A 20,712-nucleotide genomic window follows, 5' to 3' on the forward strand; every position below is an offset into this window, starting at 1 on the left:
ATAGATTGTGAGCTGGAAGTGCTATTGTTTTGTGAATTAATTATCTTATTTTAATTAATTGGGAAAGCCACAAGGCCAACTCAATGAATAATTATGAAGATATGGTATAAAGGAAATATTTTTTTCTAAATTGTAATGTATGTTGAAGAATTATGATCATTGGTAAAGTGCAAAGTGTGAAAAGAAGCAGAGTCCTTGAGGAATGTGTATAAGCAATCCAAGGGATTATTGGATGCACAGTTCGTGATCTAGTTACAAGATTAGAAGAAGTAGAGGTCTGGTTGATATGAAAGAGGAAGAGGAAAGAATAGTAAATACCAATTCTATTATTCTGCAAGGTAATACAGAGATCATTTGGACAACGAGTTTATTGGTCTTGCCCTCGAAGCTATTTCGGCAGTGGGTCCAGCTATCTTCCACAACTTCTAACAGGGTTGGAATCTCCTAACAGGGATTCAAAGTCTCCTAATAGGGACTCATATGTATTGAATGTATTCATAGACTCCTAATAGGGTCCATCCTCTAACAAGGAATATTTATATTAGTACATCATCTTGTGGGTACCATCCCCACTGGGGTTTTCCCTCTAATCAAGGGTTTCCCTAGTTAACATAGCTGTTGTCATTGTGTATGAGTATCTTGTTGTGGTTTCAGTTTACCATACTCATTTGGTTAAGACTGTTTAAAGTTGGTATTGATGTTAATAGTTGTATAACTGATTCACACCCCCCACCACCCCCCCCAGTTATATCAGTGGACTATATATTCTAACAATTGGTATCAAAGCATCAAGTCCTTGAAGGATAAGCTTAACAACTTTGGGATATCAATGGAAAAAAAATTTAGAAAGGATAGTCCTAGATTTTATGGGGCCAACTATGAACGTTGAAAGGAGAATATGAAGACTCATCCATTGTGCATGGGTCCAAGATATTGGATCTTGACAAAGGGAAAGAAGAAAATTGTTGAAGAACTAAAGGTAGAAGATTGCAGTGAAGAAGAAAGAGATCTATTCATGTGTAACATGAGAGCAAGAGAAGCTCTACTATTAGCTCTTCCATAAAATGAATACAGTCAAGGAAAATTAACTTGGAACATCTCATGAAACTTGGAAAGCATTAGAATCTACTTTTGAAGGTGATGATCATGCAAAATGAATGAGATTACAGAATTGGATATGTGCATTTCAAGATGCTAGAATGATGGAAGATGAATCTATAAGAAGTTATATTGGCAAAATATTAGAAATGGTTGCAAGAATTTGGTCTCGTGGTGGAACCAAAGAAGATGACGAAGTCATATGGAAGATCTTGAAAAGTTTGACACCACCACTCAAACCTATAGCTCAGATGATACAGCTAGTGATGCCTTGCACTAAATATTTCACTAAGGAAACTTTGCTTGGTAGATTGGAATCAGCAGAAGAAGAATTGAGATAGTCAGAAGAACTTGCAAGAATAGAAACAGTTTTCAGTGCTCAGAACATTTGACCTAATTTGACAAGAAGTGCAAGCACTCATAGACATTTTGTTGGTAGCAGTAGAGCTAATGAAACAAGAAAATTGAGGAAGGAATAGCCTTTTGGTGAGAAGAGAAAAAGATGGTAAGAAAATATTTAAATGTTGGACTTGTAATGAATTTGGTCATTATGCTTCTAAATGTCCTAAAATAGAGAAAAAGTATGAGGGAAACTTTAACTCTAGAAGAGATAGAGATAGAAATTATTTATATGCAAATGAAGATGAAGAATCTAATGAAAAAGGTCAAAGTGAAAGTGATGATGAATTAGGATTTGTGGCTATCAAGGAAGATGATCTTGATAGAGAAATTAGAGAAGAAAGAGCTCTAGTTACCCAAGGGAAAAAGAAATCTGATTGGATAATTGATAGTGGTTGTTCACATCCCATGACTAGTGATATGAATAAATTTGTTTAGTTTAGAAATCATGATGGAGGTATAGTTAGAGTTGGTAACAATGCAGTTTATCATATAACAAGAATTGGATCCATTACTCTTGATGGTAAAACTAACACTGATGATGTCTATTTTGTTGATGGATTGAAGCATAACTTGTTGAGTGTTGGACAATTGGTGGATAAGGGTTATCATTTGCAGTTTATTGAGAAGACTTGCATTATCAGAGATAGAGATGGTAAGATGATTGGAACTAGCATTAGATCTAGAGGAAATATATTTCAATTGAATCCTATTAAAATGACATGTTTGATAGCTAAAGTGGATAAGTTGGTTATGTTATATTAAGAGAGACGATGACATTAGTAAGTTTGACCCAAGAAGCGATGAAGGTATGTTTCTTGGCTACTCTCTGAAAATTAAGACTTACAGATGCTTTAATTATAGAACTAAGAAAATAGTTGAGTGTGCAAATGTAAGGATTGATGAGAAGTCTGGAACCAAAGAAAAGATAGTAGATTATAATTCAGATGAAAAAATGAATAACTTTGGAATTGTTAGGCAGAATGTTGAAGTTTTCCTTAAGACTAACAATGACTTGTAGAATGATGTGCAAATTGTTGAACAAGTACAAGAGCAGAGATTTGAACCTAGACAAGAGATAAGAGTTCAGATGTCAACTCCTACCCTTAACAGAAATCTGACAAGGAATCACCCTCTTGAGCAGATAATTGGAAGTAAAGACAAAGGAGTAATGACAAGGAATAGAGTAAATGAGGAGATATGTTTGATATCTCAAATTGAACCAAAGTGTGTAGATAAAGAAATCAAGGATAATCATTGGATCCAAGCAATGAAGGAAGAATTGGATTAGATAATAAAGAATGATACATGGGAGTTGGTTCCTAGACCAAAGGACAAGAATCTAATAACTAAATGGATTTTCAGAAATAAAATGAATGAGCAAGGAGAAGTTGTGAGAAACAAGGTTAGACTTGTTTGTAAAGGTTATTCACAACAAGAAGGCATTGATTATGAGAAAAAATATGCACCAGTAGAAAGAATGGAGGTAGTAAGGATGTTCATGGCTTATGCAGGGAACAAGAAATTCAAAGTTTATCAAATGGATATTAAGTCTATATTTCTAAATGGAGAACTAGAAGAAGTCTATATTAAGAAGCATGAAGGTTTCCTTTATTAGAAGACAAAGACATGGTATGCAGATTGAAGAAAGCTCTTTATGGTTAGAAGGAAATACCAAGAACCCAGTATGTGAGGTTAGACAGTTACTTGGAAAAACATGGATTTGTTAAAGGTATGACAGGCAGTAACTTGTACTTGAAATAAATTGAAGATGGTTTATTGATCATTGTAATATTTGTTGATGACATCATTTTTGGAGGCAATCATGAAGCTAGTGATAAATTTGCTAAGGAAATGAAAAATGAATTTGAAATGAGCATGATAGGAGAAATGAAGTTTTTCCTAGGATTACAGATTGTGTAAAATAATGATGATATATTCATTTCACAAACTAAGTACCTAAAAGACTTGTTGAAAAGGGTTGATTTGGAAAGTTGTAAATTTGTTGGTACACACATGATAACTGGTCATAAGTTATTTAACAAAGATGAGAAACCTGCAGTAGAATAGAAAAAGTATAGATCAATGATTAGAGGTTTGCAGTATCTGACTCACACAAGACTATATATAGCAAATGTAGTTGGGATAGTAGCTAGATTTCAAGCTCAACCTAAATAATATCATTTTGCAGCAGTAAAGAGAATATTCAGATATTTGAAAGGGACATCTGATTATGGAATTTGGTATGATAGATCAAATGATTTCACACTTTACGCATATACTGATGTTGATTGGGCAAGTAGTATGGATGACAAAAAGAGCACCAGTGGTGGAGCATTCTTTCTTGGAGGAAGATTAGTTTCTTGGTTAAGCAAGAAGCAAGATTGTATATCACAAAGTACAGTTGACGCAGAGTATGTTGCAGCAGCAAATAAATTTAATCAAGTTATGTGGATGAAGAAAATGTTGAAGGCTATCAGAATTGAGATTGAAGAACCTATTATCATTTACTGTGGTAACATAAGTACAGTAAGTATATCTAAGAATCATGTATTGCATTCTAAGACTAAACATATATCAATTAAGTATCATGTGTTAGGAGGGAAAGCAGCAGAAAAGGAGATCAGATTGCATATATCCTTACGAAGATTTTTCCTAAATATACATTTGAGTACTTAATAGTTATGTTCGGGGTTATGCCCCTGCCTAATTCTAAGTAGGTGATGTAGAGAGTGCATCAGTCCAGTGGTAGAAAGCACTATTATTTGACTAGACTGAATGTTGATGCTTCCTGAATGGGGAAGTATATGGTATGTACTAAGTCATGGAGGACTCTTGGTATTTGGTATTTGGTATATGGTATTGAACAGTGTGTCTTTGGACACTCGAGTTAGTTCATGATTTGAGCAGTTGATTAGCAATTGGTTTGTAACAATCAGTATTGTGATTGACACCTTTGACATTGATGTCAATCGGGGAGAGATATACATGAAAAACATCTCCTAAGACATGGGGGAGAATATGTATGAAAAGAACTACCAAGCAATGGGGGAGACAGATCTCTTTAGGGAGATTTAGAAAGTTTCATGTAAAGATGTAGGAATATGCACCTATTGTATTGTGAATTGTTTAGTAAGTAAACGATTGATGTCTAAAGAAGAAGAAGATGAACAAAGCAGTGTTCCAAAGGATCTCAGATTTGATTGATGAAAAGGATTTGAGAAGATAAGAACACTAAGCAGCAGTAGAAGTTTACTTGGTATTCGTGGAACTTAGATAGTTTTTCATCTATGTTGCCATCAATGCCAAAGGGGGAGATTGTTAGCATGAATGTTGATAATACTACATTGGGGCAGTATCCTAAGCATTGGAGAGTATTGATATGTTGCATTCATGACTGTGTTTGTCATTGATGTCAACATAGCAATATTTTTGTTAGAGACTAGAAGAATAGTAGTCAGAGATCTTATGGTGCATAGTAACTATGGAAGGTATAGGTGATGCACAGTTAAGCACATGTTCCTAAGAGTGTCCTGATGACATGGTTAAGAGGACAAAGTCAGAGTCAAAGATGTATGGTAGTTGTGTTTGATTTACTATGAGCAACACAAAAATATAGCATTTGTTTGGCAGTTTCTGGTGTTTGCATTATATCTTTTAGCCAAGATAGAATGAGGTGATGCATAGTCAAAAAGTGACAGAGGATAGTAAGGTGGTGATGTCAGTGAGTGTGCAAGCCTTAGTATCACATGCATAATTTTTTGTATAGATTGTGACTCGAGAGTGCTATTGTAATTGTGAATTAATTAATTATCTTATTTTAATTAATTGGGAAAGCCTCAAGCTCGACTCAAGGAGTTATTATGAAGATTTGGTATAAAGGAAAGATATTTTCCTAAATTTTAATGTGTGTTCAAGAATTATAATTGTTGATAAAGTGCAAAGTGGGAAAAGAAGTAGAGTGCTTGAGGAATGTGTGTAAGTGATCCAAGGGATTATTGATGCGCAATTTGTGATCTAGTTACAAGATCAAAAGAAGTAGAGGTCTGATTGACAAGACAAAGGAAGAGGAAAGAACAGTACAGTACTAATTCTATTATTCTGCAAGGAATAATACAGAGATCATTTGGACAGTGAGTTCAATAGTCTTGTTCTCGAAGTTGTTTGGGTAGTGGGTCTAGTTGTCTTCCACAACTTCTAATAGGGTTGGCACAACTCCTAATAGGGTTGGCACAACTCCTAATAGGGTTGGAATCTCCTAACAAGGATTCAAGGTCTCCTAACAGGGACTCATATGTACTGAATGTATTCATAGACTCTTAACAATGTCCATCCTCTAACAAGGAATATTTATATTAGCACATCATCTTGTGAGTACCATCCCCACCGGGGTTTTCCCTGGTTAACATATCTAGTGTCATTGTGCTAGTGTCATTGTGTATGAGTATCTTGTTGTGGTTTCAGTTTACATTACTCATATGGTTAAGATCGTTTAAAGTAGGTATCGATGTTAATAGTTGTATAACGGATTCACTCCCCCCCTCCCTCTTAGTTATATCAATGGACTATATATTCTAACACGTGTGATGCACTCTTTTATACTGGTGCTACACATAATTTGATTCATGTTTGGCTGCTAGATTATGGATTCAAACTGGAGATTTTGAGGGATTATGAGTTCAGGTGGAAGATGGTTACACCCTTAGGGCCCGTTTGGTTGCTGGAATTAACCTAGAATAAGGAAACGGGAATAGGAAAATTGGAATAAATCTATTCCAATTTTGGTCCAATGCAAGAATAAATCTAATTCCTAAAAAAACTTGGAATTCAATTTATTCTCATTTTGGGCCAAAATTGGAATAGATTTATTCCAATTTTCCTATTCATGTTTCCTTATTCCAAGTTAATTCTAGCAAACAAACGGGCCCTAGGTGTAACAAGATGATTTCTAAGCTTCCAATAAAGTTGAACACTTGTGCATTTAAGGCATATTTCTAAGTGTTGGATATGGGCAACTCAAATATAGTTCTTGGCATGACATGGTTGCATACACTTAAAGCATTTACATCAATATAGAAAGGATGGAAATGAGATTCATCAAGGCTGGAAAAGCACAGGTCCTTAAGGCTAGCAGGAAGGATGATCATAAGAAAAAGTCTTTTATATGTATGCAACACTTAATTCTCCATAAGGATGTGATTGATTAGGGGGAAGAGTGCAAGTTATTTCCTACATTGAATAGTGTGGATAAGTTTGCCTAACACCCTGACATTCAGCTCTTCGGGACTAAACACTCCAAAGTGTTAAGTGATCTACCACCTAGCAGGCCACCTGACAAAGGGATTGAGCACATCATAAAGTTGGAGGAGAGCACTAAGCCCATTATGATTACACCTTACCACCACCTGAAGCATTTTAAGGATGAGATCAAGAAGCCTATACAGGAGCTACTTTCTATGGGACACATCAAGCTAAGTAAGTCTCCTTTTTCTTCATTAGTTGTCCTGCTAAAAAAGGATAATACACTTAGGATGTGTATTGATTACCGAATGCTTAACAAGAGTACTATTAAGAACCAGTATTGTATCCCTTAGATGAGCTTATTGATGAATTGCATGGGGCACAATACTTATCCAAGATTGACTCGAGGTTAGGGTACTATTAGATCCGAGACAAAGAACAAGATGTGGAGAAGACAATGTTTAGATGTCATTGTGGCTATTTCAAATTTGTTGTCATGCCTTTTAGCTTGACGAATGCCCTTGTCACTTTTCAACTACTATGAACAGGGGTGTTCCACAATCAGCTATAGAGTTTTTTGTATTGGTATTCTTTGACGACATCCTTGTTTATAGTAAGACCTGAGACGATCATGTAACAGTAAGCATGGGATATTCTTGATAGGAAGAACCCCAAGTATGCACTAGGCATGACAGTGTTGCTATATTTGGGTCATGTTATCAATACAGAGAGTGTACACATGGACCCTGCTAAGGTTTGTGCTATTGTAGAGTGGCCTACACCGGAGAGCCTGACACAAGTGAGAGGGTTCATTGGACTTTGTGCATTCTACTGCAAATTTGTGGCAGGATTCTCTAGACATGCAACTTCCCTTACAAACTTGACTTGTAAGGGTGCTTTCAAAGACTCCTCAAGCACAAGAGTACTCTGAGAAGTTCAAGGTGATTATGACATCATGCCCAATTTTAGTTTTTCTAGATTTTATGACGTCATTTGAGTTGCATTGTGACGCCTCAAATGAGAGCATTGGAGTAGTTTTATTCCAAGATCAACATCCCATAGAATTTGAGAGCAAGAAACAACAAGGTTTCGAAAGGTCACTCAATGTCTATGACAATGAGATGTTGGCTATCATGCATGCTTTGACCAAGTTCAAGCAGTATTTGATGCCACCCTTTCTCGGAGATCCCATGTATTCAGTGGGTAGATGGAATGGTGGATGGTAGTATTCAAGAAAACAATTATACCCTTGCAAATGAGTTGATCATTTACAAGGAGATGATCTATCTTGTCCCAAGATAAGGTGTCATGGAGATTATTCTTCGAGCCTTTCATGATTCACCATTGGATGGTCATCCTAGGTTTTTCAGGCAGTATTTGATGCCACCCTTTCTCGAAGACCCCATGTATTTAGTGGGCAGATGGAATTGTGGATGGTAGTATTCAAGACAACAATTATACCCTTGCAAATGAGTTGATCATTTACAAGGAGATGATCTATCTTGTCCCAAGATAAGGTGTCATGGAGATTATTCTTCGGGCCTTTCATGATTCACCATTGGATGGTCATCCTAGGTTTTTCAAAACCTATAGACAAATTTGGGAGAGATTTGTAAGGAAGGGTTTGAAGACAGATGTACAGTGGTATGTCAAAGAGTGTTTTGTTTGTCAACAGAACAAATACAAGCATACATATTCCACTAGGTTGTTGCAACCACTTCTCATTCTTGAGCGGAAGTGAGAGAGTTTATCTATGAACTCCATTGTGGGCTTACCAACAACCCAAAGTCAAGATTGTATTTATGTGGTGGTGGATCGTCTCACCAAATATGCTCATTTTTTGCCTAACACCACTACATACTTAGCAGTTCAACTAGTGGAGTTATTCTTCTAGGAAGTTTTCGGGTTACATGGTTTGCCCCAGACTATAGTGAGGAACAACAATAGCCAATTCTTGAGTCACTTCTGGCAAGAGGTATTCAAACTATGTGGGATAGTGTTGACTCTGAGTACCAATTACCACCCTCAACCAGATGACTAGACTGAGATTGTAAATAAGTTAGTGGAGGGCTATTTGTGAAAATGTCTCTTCTTAGCAGAGAGGTTGGGTGAAGTGGATTCATCTATGTGAGTACTATTATAATTCCACTCACCACAAGACTACATAAATGTCAATGTTTAGATGCTCAGCACAACTGCGATCCTCCTAGTTTTATGGACTTGCTTTGTAGTGATAGTAGAGTGCCTAGTGCAGGTGATTTGTGCCCCTTTTGCGTAGTGAGATGTGTGAGTGTGGCGGCATATGAGTTGGATCTACCAGTTGACAAAAAGCTACATAATGTGTTCCACGTTTTGCACCTCAAGAAGGTGCTAGATAGGCATGTAGTTCCATCTCTTATCTTACCTCTGTTGGATGATGAGGGGATGCTTGAGTTGATCCTTGCAGCTATTCTTGAAACCACAGGGAGGCAATTGTTGTTGAGGACTATTAGAGAGTTTTTGGTTAAGTAGCAAGGGCTTCTAGATGAAGATGCCACTTGGGAGCCTAAGGTTGAACACCCCAGATTGTGATTTTTTGAGGACAAGATACTTTGGGGAGGGAGGACTAAAATGCCCCTATTTTAGCAAGTTTCTGTAGCAAGGATTGGTTAGTTCATCATTGCGACCCTCGTGAGTTCACAATGAGTTTTGAAGGTCTTTGTGATAGACTTGTTATTTTTAGTAAGTCTATTCTAGGATGGTTGTGCAGTGGAGGCACAGGTAGTTGGTCATCATTTATAATAGATTGATATTACTTATGGAGTCCATATGTATTAAGTTATTTATGAGGCTCTAATTATTAAAGGTATTTCATCTTATTTCATGTTATAAAATGGATTTGTGGAAGAGAAACCTCTTAAGGAGAAGTGTGATGATGAAGTTGATTTGCACAATTAAGTTTAAAACATGACTCCATTGTGTAGAATTATTCATCCCATTCCTGTTTATTGCTTTGATAGCTTGGTGAGGGTTTAAAGTTTCCTAAGATTCTTAAGGACTGATTTCTCTTGAATGATTAATCATGTGGTTGTTGTAAAATAATTGAATTGGTGTCAAAAGATGAACTAATCATTCAAATTCAGAGCTGAGGTATACTGAATTTTGTGAAAATTAACACTATTGCAGTCACTAATTATTAATCTCCTATCGTAAACGATTATTAAACTGCTCAAAATAAATTCTCAACTAATATTGAAAAAATAATACAACTACAACTTCACCAATAAAAAATACGGAAAGAAATTCACAACACAATGAACACAATATTTTCAGACAAATTGTCCCTAGAAAAACCCCTAAAGGAAAACTAGTTCTATAGATGAGGAATTATATTAAACTTCAGCAAATCAAGAGATACAAAATTCCTTGCCTCTCATTGGCAAAACTCCGACAACCTCCTAATTTCTCCCACTGATATTCCCCATTGTTATCCCCACACTAACACTGCACCCTTACTAAAACTGCAAGACAATTTTCTATCACTGCAAATGCTTCTCAAAAAACTTGTCTTTCCAAATGACCCAATGACCCCTTCTTATACTACTCTATTGAAAAACCAACAGTTGAGATTAAGACAACACAACAATCAATAATATAATTGGTTGCAAGATGTCCAAAAGGGAATCACTAAATTAGTAAATAATTTTCCTTGCGTAACAAACATTTACTAATTCTTGGCAAGTGGACAAACAACTGTCCAAACTACCCATAACTAATACTGCTATTTTTAGATAAGGACAAACAATTGTCCAAGCTACCCATAAATACTACTGCTATTTTCAGGTCAGTAATAACAATTGTCCCACTAACAATAATTAACACTCCCTCTTAGCGAGGAAGTTGTTTTGCATGACACCCATCTTATCTCTGAAGAAGATAAATTTGGTCTTCCCCAAAGCCTTCATTAGAATGTTTGCTGCCTGCTCTTCTGTAGGTATGTATTGTAGCTAAACAATACCTCGTTGTACACAATCCCTGATGAAGTGATACCTGATATCTATATGTTTAGACCTATCATGAAACACTGGGTTTTCAGAAAACTTGATGCAACTCTGATTGTCACAATGTATCACAGTAGTTTCAACCTTTTGACCAAACAAGGCTACTAACAACTTTCGAAGCCATATAGCTTCACATGTCACCATGCTAGCTACTATGTATTCTACTTCTGTTGAACTTAGAGCCACAGACTTCTTCTTCTTGTTGAACCAAGATACAATTGCAGATCCCAAACTGAAACAACACCCTGAAGTGCTCCTTTTGTTTGTTGTACTTCTTGCCCAATCTGCATCAGTATAGCCTATCAATTTGATACCTTCACTTCGGACATATCTGATCCCATACTCAATTGTACCACGCAAGTAACGCAATACATGCTTGGCCACTATCCAATGCATTCTCTTTGGTTCAACCATGAACTAACTAAGAGAGTTTACTGCAAATGCTATATATGGCCTAGTGTTGACCAAATACATAAGTGAACCAATCAACTCTCTATATAAGGTGGGATCTACATCCTTCTTAGATGTATCTACCTTCCTTCAATTCATGATCATGGGTGTAGACATGGCTTTGCAATCCTCCATCTCGAATTTCTTCAAGATTTCAATGCAATATCCCTTGACCAAGGAAAATCTCTCCATCAATCTGCCACACCTCCATGCCTAGAAAGTAGTGTATAAGTTCCAAATCCTTCATCTCAAACTCTTTAGCAAGGTCCCTCTTGCAATCCTCTATGAGCCCTAATGAATCTGTAAGAAACAGATCATCCACATAAAGAACAAGAATGAGAAGTTCACCCCCAACCACCAAGTAGTAGAGACTAGCATACACTTCACTCTTCACAAAGCCCATTTCCTACAAGTATGTATCAATGCACTCATACCACACTCTAGGAGCCTGCTTGAGTCCGTAAAGTGCTTTCTTCAATTTGCACACGTGGGTCCCTTTGCTATGTGCTACAAAGCCTAATGGTTGCTCTATGTATACCTCCTTTAACTCACCATTAAGGAATGTTGTCTTGACATCCATTTGATGGATCTGCCATCCCATTTGTGCTGCAAACGAGATCACAACTCTTATAGAAGTATACCTGACCACTAGAGCAAATGTCTCCTCGTAGTTTATTCCCTCCTTCTGAGAGAACTCCTTGGCCACGAACCTCACCTTGTATTTCTCGATGTTACCATGTGCATTGTGTTTTTATCTTATAGATCCAGCGTGATCCAACTACTACTCTGTTGGTCTAGGAACTACCTTCCACACATCATTTTGCATTATTGAGGAATACTCCTCAACCATAGCATCTCACCATACCTAATGCTCTGCAGCCTCCTGATAGCTAGAAGGCTCACTATCTACCGACTTGCTAATGCCACATAGTCATTGAACTTGGTTGGTTGTCGCCACCGTCTAGTACTCTTCCTAGGAGCTCCCACAAACTCCTGAGTATCCCTTCATGTATCTAGAACCTCATGGTTCCTGCTGCCAACTATAGAGGATGAAATGTCAACCTCTAAATCCTCTAGATGTATATCTTGTTACACCTGTTGCTCCATACTCTGTGAATCTTCACTACCTAAGCCTACACTTGTATTGGTAATTGTACTTGAGCTTTGTTGCCCTTGGCTTGGCCTTGGAGCTTTTGTTGGCTACTCACTCTAATCATCTGCAGGCAAATCTCTAGATCTCCTACATGCCTTGTCCTCCGTGAACTTGACATCACGTCTGACAATAATTCTTTGTCCTTGGAATGAAAATCCTATATGCCTTTGAGGTCTTACTATACCCAACAAAGTATCCCCTCTCTGTAGTCTAATCTAACTTTGTACGTGTATCTCCAAGAATATGACAATATGTCAAACCCCCAAATATCCTTAAGTGACCAACATCTGGCTTCTTCCCTATGAAAGCCTCCTCTGTTGTCATCTTCCCTAGCACCTTGTGTGGAACTCTATTCTGAATGTAGACTATTGTACTACACACCTCTGGCCATAAGTAATGGGGCATGTCATAGTCATGTAGCATAGCCCTTGTTGCCTCTGATATAGAACAATTCTTCCTCTCAGAAATTCCATTCTATTGTGGATTGTAAGGAACAATTCACTCTTTTGATTCTTTCTCTGGTACATAACTCCTGGAAGACATTCTCTTGTACTCGCCTCCATTGTCTAACCGAAGAACCTTTATCTTCCTTCCTGTCGAATTCTCCACAAGAGCCTTGAACTCTTGGAATCAACTGAAAACCTCATCCTTGGTCTTCAAGAAGTATATCTAGGTCTTCCTGGAGAAATCATCAATAAAAGTAACATAGTACTCATATCCTCTGAGAGATTTCATCGACATCATTCCACAAACATCTGAATGTACTAGATCAAGAACACCCTCAGATCTGATGTCACTCTTTGGAAAAGATGCTTTTGCAAACTTCCCCAACACACATCCCTTACATCATCATACTCTGTGCTCACCTCTAGCACACCTGTCATTGTCTCACGAAGCAATTTAAGTGCTCCATGATGAATATGGCCCATCCTCCTATGCCATAGCTCTCCAAGATCTCTAGGATTATTGTTGCTCGTAAGTGTCTTAGGAGTATCTAACTACAGTCTATAAAGGTGACCACTCCTAACTCCAATAGTTATGGGTGATTTCCAATCCTTGTGCTTAATCAACACATTTGTCCCTCTAAAGAGTACATACCCCCTATCCTGAATAACAGATACAAAAATCAAATTCATACCTAAGCATGGCACATGCAACTCATCATGAAGTGGAATTATCTTTCCATTCTCCCTCTGAAAATGAACAGTCCCTTTCCCAACTGGGTTGAGTTTGGACAAGTTTCCCATAGATATCTGGATGTTGATGTCCTCCTTGTAATTGGAAAAGTACTCTCTAACTCTTGTCATATGAAATGACACCCCACTATCTACATACCAAACACACTGTGAGGTTGAGCTAACCATGCAAGCTATGAGTGCAAACTCATCTTCCATTCTACTAGAGAGTTCTTCTGCACTTGCTGAAGTTGCCACTTGCTTCTTACCCTTCTTCCTCTCGAGGCAATCACTGACATAGTGGCCAAACTCGTGACATCCAAAGTACTTGACCTTAGAAAGGTCCTTCTTCTTCTCACTTTGTGAATTTGATCCTTTGCTAGATCCCTTCTTTGCTTTCCCTTTACCCACTAGGGTAACGTTTTCCTGTTCCACCTCACTTTTCCGACTCTTGTTGGCTCCATTGACAAGACTTAGTCTAAACTCCTCCTAAGTGAAATCAGTCCATAATCAATCCCAACTCGGTAAAGTATCTTGTCCACTGATAACTTGAACAAAGACACTCCATTGTTTAGTAAACCCATTTAGGGCTATTCTCACTAGCTCATCATCACTAGGACTATCTCCAATAGCTACTAACTCGTCCTTGACAAGTCTAAGCCTGGCGAGGTAACTTGTAACGTCTTCTCCCTGGTTCATCTGGGTATTCTTTAGCTTCTCTTTGAGAATCATCTTCCTGTTGGTGGTAACATTCTGATACAAATTTAGAATGGCATCCCACATCTAATTCGCCATATCTAGCTCTATGATATGTGGAACAATATGATCCTTGACACCATCAAGGATAATCCTCCTCGCCTTGGCATTGACCTTCTTATGTGTTGCAAGTTGTGTTGCATCCGTTGGTACAGGTACAATACTGGTAGCATGATCTTTGATACCATTCTCTTCCAACAATAAAAATTTTTTGGCCTTCCAAACACCAAATTTCAAGGTACCATCCAATTTGTCTTGATCTCTCAAACCAGTTGAAGCCATCTCAAGGGATTAAAGCAATAATAAATCTAAAGAGATCAAAATTTCTTTTCTAGGGCAAAACTCTTCTACCATCAACAATGCTCTAATACCATGTGATAATTAACACTATTGTAGTCATTGATTATTAATCTCCTATCATAAATGATTATTAAATTGTTGAAAATAAATTCCCAACTAATATCGAAAAATAATACAACTACAACTTCACCAATAAAAAATACGAAAAAAATTCACAACACAATGAATACAATATTTTCAGACAAATTGTTCTTAGAAAAACCCCTAGGGGAAAACCAATTCTACAGATGAGGAATTATATTAAACTTCAGCAAATCAAGAGATACAAAATTCCTTGCCTCTCACTGACAGAACTTCGACAACCTCCTAACTTCTCTCGCTGATATTCCCCACTGCTATCCCCATGCTAACATTGCGCCCTTGCTAACACTGCAAGACAATTTGCTATCACTGCAAATGCTTCTCCAAACACTTGTCTTTCCAAATGACCCAATGACCCCTTCTTATAGTACTCTGTTGGAAAACCAACGGCTGAGATTAAGACAACTCAACAACCAATGATAGAATTGGTTGCAAGGTGTCCAAAAGGGAATCACTAAATTAGTAAATAATTATCCTTGCATAACAACCATTTACTAATTCTCGGCAAGTGGACAAACAACTGTCCAAACTACCCATAATTAATGTTGCTATCTATAGATAAGGACGAACAGCTGTCCAAGCTACCCATAAATACTACTGCTATTACCCAGTCAGAAATAACAGCTGTCCAACTAACAATAATTAACAAATTTGACTATCTCATTGTGGGCGACCTTCCTTACTACATCGACTGTAACTTGGAAGGGGGTTTTTAGAAGCTAAAATCAGCGACTGATATTATTGTTTCCTTAGTGCTGTTGGTAGCATTGGTTGGCATTGGAGATTTACTGTTTCTTGGCATCTCCATCTCTGGCAAAATCAGATGGCCTTCATTTCTGCATATTGGGCAATCACCATTTATGAATTCAGGCGCTATACTTCTGCATTTTGTGTCAACTCTGCTAAGGATTGGGTTGCATTCAAATGCCCTGGTAATATTGCCCGTCTGATTCAACACTGTGCTTGGGTGTTTCTTTCTGTTGCAATAAAAATATCAGTATTGGCGCAATTCTGGTCAGTCGCGGCCATATTCCTGGGCTGCAATTTGACTTAAGAGGGAAGCTGGACATCCAGTGGCTTATCGTGCCTTTTTCAGGTTCCTCATATTTAGTCATAATTTTCCATACTGTTGCAGCATTGTCTTGTATAAACAATAAATTACAACTGCTCCACATTTCAGTGCGGTGTCTTGATGTGAATTGTTTATTTAATATTTCAGGTTTTTCATTTCACGCATATACATATACATATACATATACATATATATTCAGAAATTCAAAAAAACGAAAAACACAATTTTTTTTCAAAAAACATTACTCTCTCAGCATAGTCAGTCAGAGCCAGCTTGGGCTTTTTACAAAGAATTAAGAATCCTAGCGTTATTTTTTCATCATATTCAATATGTAAATATAAACGTGCCTGAAGTGATGAAAAAACTACATAAATAGAAACAAAAGTGAATGAGCTAATGAGATTATGTGGCTTCTGGTGGCAGGAGAAAAGAAAGGAGTTGCAGCAGGGATCATTTAAGACGGTCGTTTTCAACATTTAGTAATCCCTGTCATGCAGTCAATCATGGAGCAATTGTGAGAGTATTGATAAGAAGTTTCATTTAATCATTTATAGATACCATAAAAGATATAAAGGCCCAAGGATATTATATGAAGCCTTTTCCTTATTATAATAATATATGAAACTAAAAGAATAGCAGACTACGAAGATGCTGGCAATAAAATTGAGAGAATGGCTTTACACATCCAAATTGCATTTGCATTAAGGGAAGGCCCAGATACAAAAATGATAAACTTGCAGCCATATGCATAGGTATATTTCTTTCAAGCATTCAATGGGCAAGAAAATTAAATCCTCTACTCACTGAATGAACCTGCAGTACTGTTGGCTGGGTGCATTTGTACATACCTTCACCATATTAGTCACTGAAAAGTGAAACATACATGTTAAAATGGGATGTAATATAAGGCTCTACCTCACAATCATATTAAATAAGGCATGCAAAATGAGAGCTGTAGCCCAGGATGAAAAGTTATGTTTTGAAAAAGTAAAATGTCTGCAATATGCTACACAATCCACTAAGCTGCTCAAAGTTCCAGCTAATTAAAATAAAAACTGATCAGATCGATTCAAAATTCTATGTCCATGGTAGGGATCTAAGTCATCAAATTTAAAGGTATCTATGGGAAAAACAAATCAGGCTTCAATTGGATGAAAACAGCCTGGACGCTATTTTAGATAAACAGATACCATCAAGATAGAGCATTCAAATTTCAGCAGTGTTTAAATGCCAATCATTTGATTTTACAATACGAAGTTCAGAAAGGATAGCTGACAATAAGAAAAATAAATTAGACTTCAGAGGGTGTAGCTAACTCATTGGTGTTGGTAAAGTTTTACCACTTGCTGATTCAATAAAACAACTTGTCTTCTGATAATGAAACATCTAATCACAGGACAATACTATTTTCTCAAGAATCAAAATCACAGATGGATTCTAAGAAATGTTTGTTCCACAATCTCACCATCTCAAAATGCACCACCTCTTAAGATCTCAATACAAGAAAAATATATGAGAACTGTGATGCCTGCTTTTAAAAAAGATTACAACCCTTCTAATAACCTTTCCTTTACTTCAATCTGCACAGCTTCTCATTATCTTTCATTGATAGTCTCAACCTACAAATTCCGACTGCTTAACTGGTCCATTAAATAATCGGTTGCTGCCATTGCCTCAGATGCTGCACCAATGGAACCTTCATAACTGCAGGGAAACAGATTAAAAAGATGGAAGATCAAATAGATTCATTGAATAATGAAGATGACAAGTATCATGAGCTCTTTATAACTGTAAAATGCAATCATTTTCAGGCAAGATATCAATTCCCCAAAAGTCACAAGGAACCTTTTTCAAAATCCTCCAATTCTAGTGATCCATGATGAATTATACCAACAGCAACATTCATATCTAACAATGGACATTTCCCACAGAACAAAGTGAGTCAGAAAGATAAATCTCCACTCAAGTTGCAGCCATACATTGTTACCAAAATGAAAGCTGCAGTCTGCACAATAATTGCACCTTCACCTGTAGGATTTGTTGTGTTTATACATCTTGCACAATACCAGTGATCATGAATCGATGTCACCATATCTGGAACCCTCACAATGACATAAATACCATCAGGCAATTTCATATCCATGACAACTACTCATGATACATTATTAGATAAAAATGCCTACATCTAATCTACTGAAGCATGCCTTGTGTTTGCTAGTACTCTATCTAGTTCTTCCTTACAGAACTAGCTATGGAATGCATGCTTCACAAGGAAAAACAAGCCACTCAATACTCAGACTGAGATCTAGGAAACATAACTACATTGACCTATTCACAGGATTGAGGAAAATAGTAAATACTCTGTCAATCCCTTGCAACTGAAATATAGAATATACAACCAGGTTCAGTGAGAGGCATAATAACCATCAAGAAATGGGAAATTGATAGACAGATACTCACATTTACTTACGCCAATAAAGAAAAAATCAGATTGTAAGTTGGTCTGCTTAACACTATCAATAAGTGGTCGTACGTCTATGGGTGTCAGCTTTATCCCCTTCTGTCGCACTCTGCCAAAAACACAACCTTTTTTCAGATGTACAAAATGCACTGAACATGTTTGAAATTCTTACCACTCTAAAAATTATCTCAAATAAAGTCTTCTAGCTCATTTAGATTTCATGGATTTAGAATTTATTTGGAATAAATAAAATATTGTTTTTCCATCACATTTTCAGGAATAAAGGAAGTTTCTTTGAAAATTTAATTTTTAAATGTCCGTCCCTAATTTTGTTTTTTTTCCTTTTAAATTTTATTTGGGATGAATAAAATATTTGTTTTTCATAACATTTTTTAGAATATAGCAAGTTTCTTTGAAAAATTGGATTTGAAATGTTCACCCCTGATTTATTTTTTGTTATGTTTTTTAAAAGAAAAGGGAGATGCAAAAAGTGTTTGTCTTTCAAGGTTCAATTGCCATGTTTGAAGCATGCAATGAATATATATTGCATTGGAAGAAAGTAGACAATTCATTTGCATTAAACCATAGTCATCAACATTACAAAATCAGTAAGCATTAAAGCAGTAAACTGGAATCAGACTCGTAGAACAAATTTGCAGACCTGATTACAAAGCCAAAAAGTAAATTATTGCAGACCTTCAAATGAACACAAGTTTCTCCAGAACTCCAAATGACTCGGAACAAAAAACCAACCAAATACAGATTTAAAATTCCAAGAGAGGTATGGCACCTAGACTAGAGGAGCGATTTGTCCAGAAAAATTAAGCTGCCTTCAAAATCTGCAAATGACATATCAAAATGTAATGCCCCACTACGAGGAAGACAATGAATCAATACCCAGAAAGATATATCTCACTCCCACTCAGTTATGAGCACAACTATGTTTTCCAATATCTCTGAAAATAATGCACAAGGAAGCCTCTCCTCAACCAGCACAAGAACTCTCAGAGCTCATTCCAGCAGTATTTCCTTAAGTTGTCAAATCCAATATATGCAAATGAGAGCAGAAACTTATATTTCAAAAAAGAGGGAAGCATTAGGACAACACCATTTGAACTTGAATTTAATTCCATTCAACCCTTTTAAAACGATATAAAGTCATCTCTAATAGTTTGACTCCCTTTGAGCTCATAAAAATTAACTTTTAGAAACACTTTATTCATCCCCTAGCCTTTGTGTCACCATCTTATGGAGAATGGATAGGACCATCTTGTGCCCATAAATCAAGCCTTAAAAACATTGTGCATGCTGTGATGACAAACTTTAAATTTGCACAAGATATTATTCTAGATTAACAACCTTTTGGATAAAGGCCTTTGGAATAGCAATACCTAATGAATATCACTATTCATATGATAGCAACACCATAGACCCTATATATGACGAGCAACACAGTTTGTATTGATTTGATTCAAGGATTAATAGATCAGTGAAAGAGCAAGACTCAAATAAAGAAGGAATCCATCATGTGCTCAAAAGAACCATTGCATGGTTCAAAATGAAAACCAAGGAACCAAAGGAAGCAAGATGAGAGTCATCTAAAAAGAGGAACAGAGTGAGAGAAGATCACAGCAATGAGAAATTTTCTTGCATCTGCAGGCGATGTCCCCTGTATAGAATAAGATTAAATGATAGCACATATTAAATAATAATAAAACCTATAAAATTAAATATTAATATAATAATATATATCACTAATAAAAAAATAATGTCTTATTAATATAATAATAACATAATGATATAATAACAAGATATATAATAAATTATTAATATGACATCTCATTACGAATATGATAATATAACATACGATTATGTTATAATAGTATAAATTATCAATAAAATATAATCAAAAAGCAAATATAAGACGATATGATGGGATGAGACATCCTTTCAAGTCTCCCGTTGATTCAAAAGGAGGAGAAAATACCTTGGGAAAAGAAACATTTATATATATATATATATACACACACACACACAATCAAGACCAATGACTGAAGGGAGAGAGGCAGATGGTAAATCCTTATACACTAATACTAAAGTATAGATTCATGATCAATATAAAAGGGTGAATGAAATAATTAGTAATATTAAGGCAGCCAATATAGAAGAGGATATTACAGAAAAATAAAGACATCAGAAGTTACAGAGATTGAAGTTGGCAGCTTAAGGAAGAATCTGCAACCACGGGGAAAATGTACAAACTCATACACGGGCTCTGTGGAGGGATAGATAACAGAAGGAGCATCATTTCTACGAGGTGAATAAATACACACAAGTGTGGATCATGAGTAATATGCTTATTGGAGCGTAACTGAAAACAAAGGGAGCTTACTATCCTCTTATGAATTTTTGCATTCATTACATGC

At 36.4% G+C, this 20,712-nt stretch overlaps 1 protein-coding gene across 3 annotated transcripts in view; it reads right to left on the bottom strand.

The window, feature by feature from the left end:
• Positions 1–17,012: 17,012 nt before the first annotated feature.
• The window catches only part of LOC149538838 (Profilin family protein), a 42,686-nt gene continuing 38,986 nt past the window's right edge, over positions 17,013–20,712 (bottom strand). Inside the window, exons 3-6 of one of the 3 annotated variants that reach the window (XM_089800167.1) lie at positions 18,286–18,395; positions 17,854–17,919; positions 17,671–17,733; positions 17,013–17,529 (exon numbers count right to left, since the gene is read on the bottom strand). In XM_089800167.1, coding sequence (XP_089656293.1) covers positions 17,474–17,529; positions 17,671–17,733; positions 17,854–17,919; positions 18,286–18,395 — 295 coding nt within the window. In that variant the 3' untranslated portion in view covers positions 17,013–17,473. Of the gene's footprint in view, positions 17,530–17,670; positions 17,734–17,804; positions 17,920–18,285; positions 18,396–20,712 lie in introns of all 3 variants that reach the window. The other 2 variants (XM_089800168.1, XM_089800166.1) reach the window with 2 other exon arrangements.

Source organism: Cupressus sempervirens, chromosome 9 (genome assembly GCF_028749045.1).
Source record: "Cupressus sempervirens isolate cs-2001-9-10 chromosome 9, ASM2874904v1, whole genome shotgun sequence".
NCBI lineage: Eukaryota > Viridiplantae > Streptophyta > Pinopsida > Cupressales > Cupressaceae > Cupressus > Cupressus sempervirens.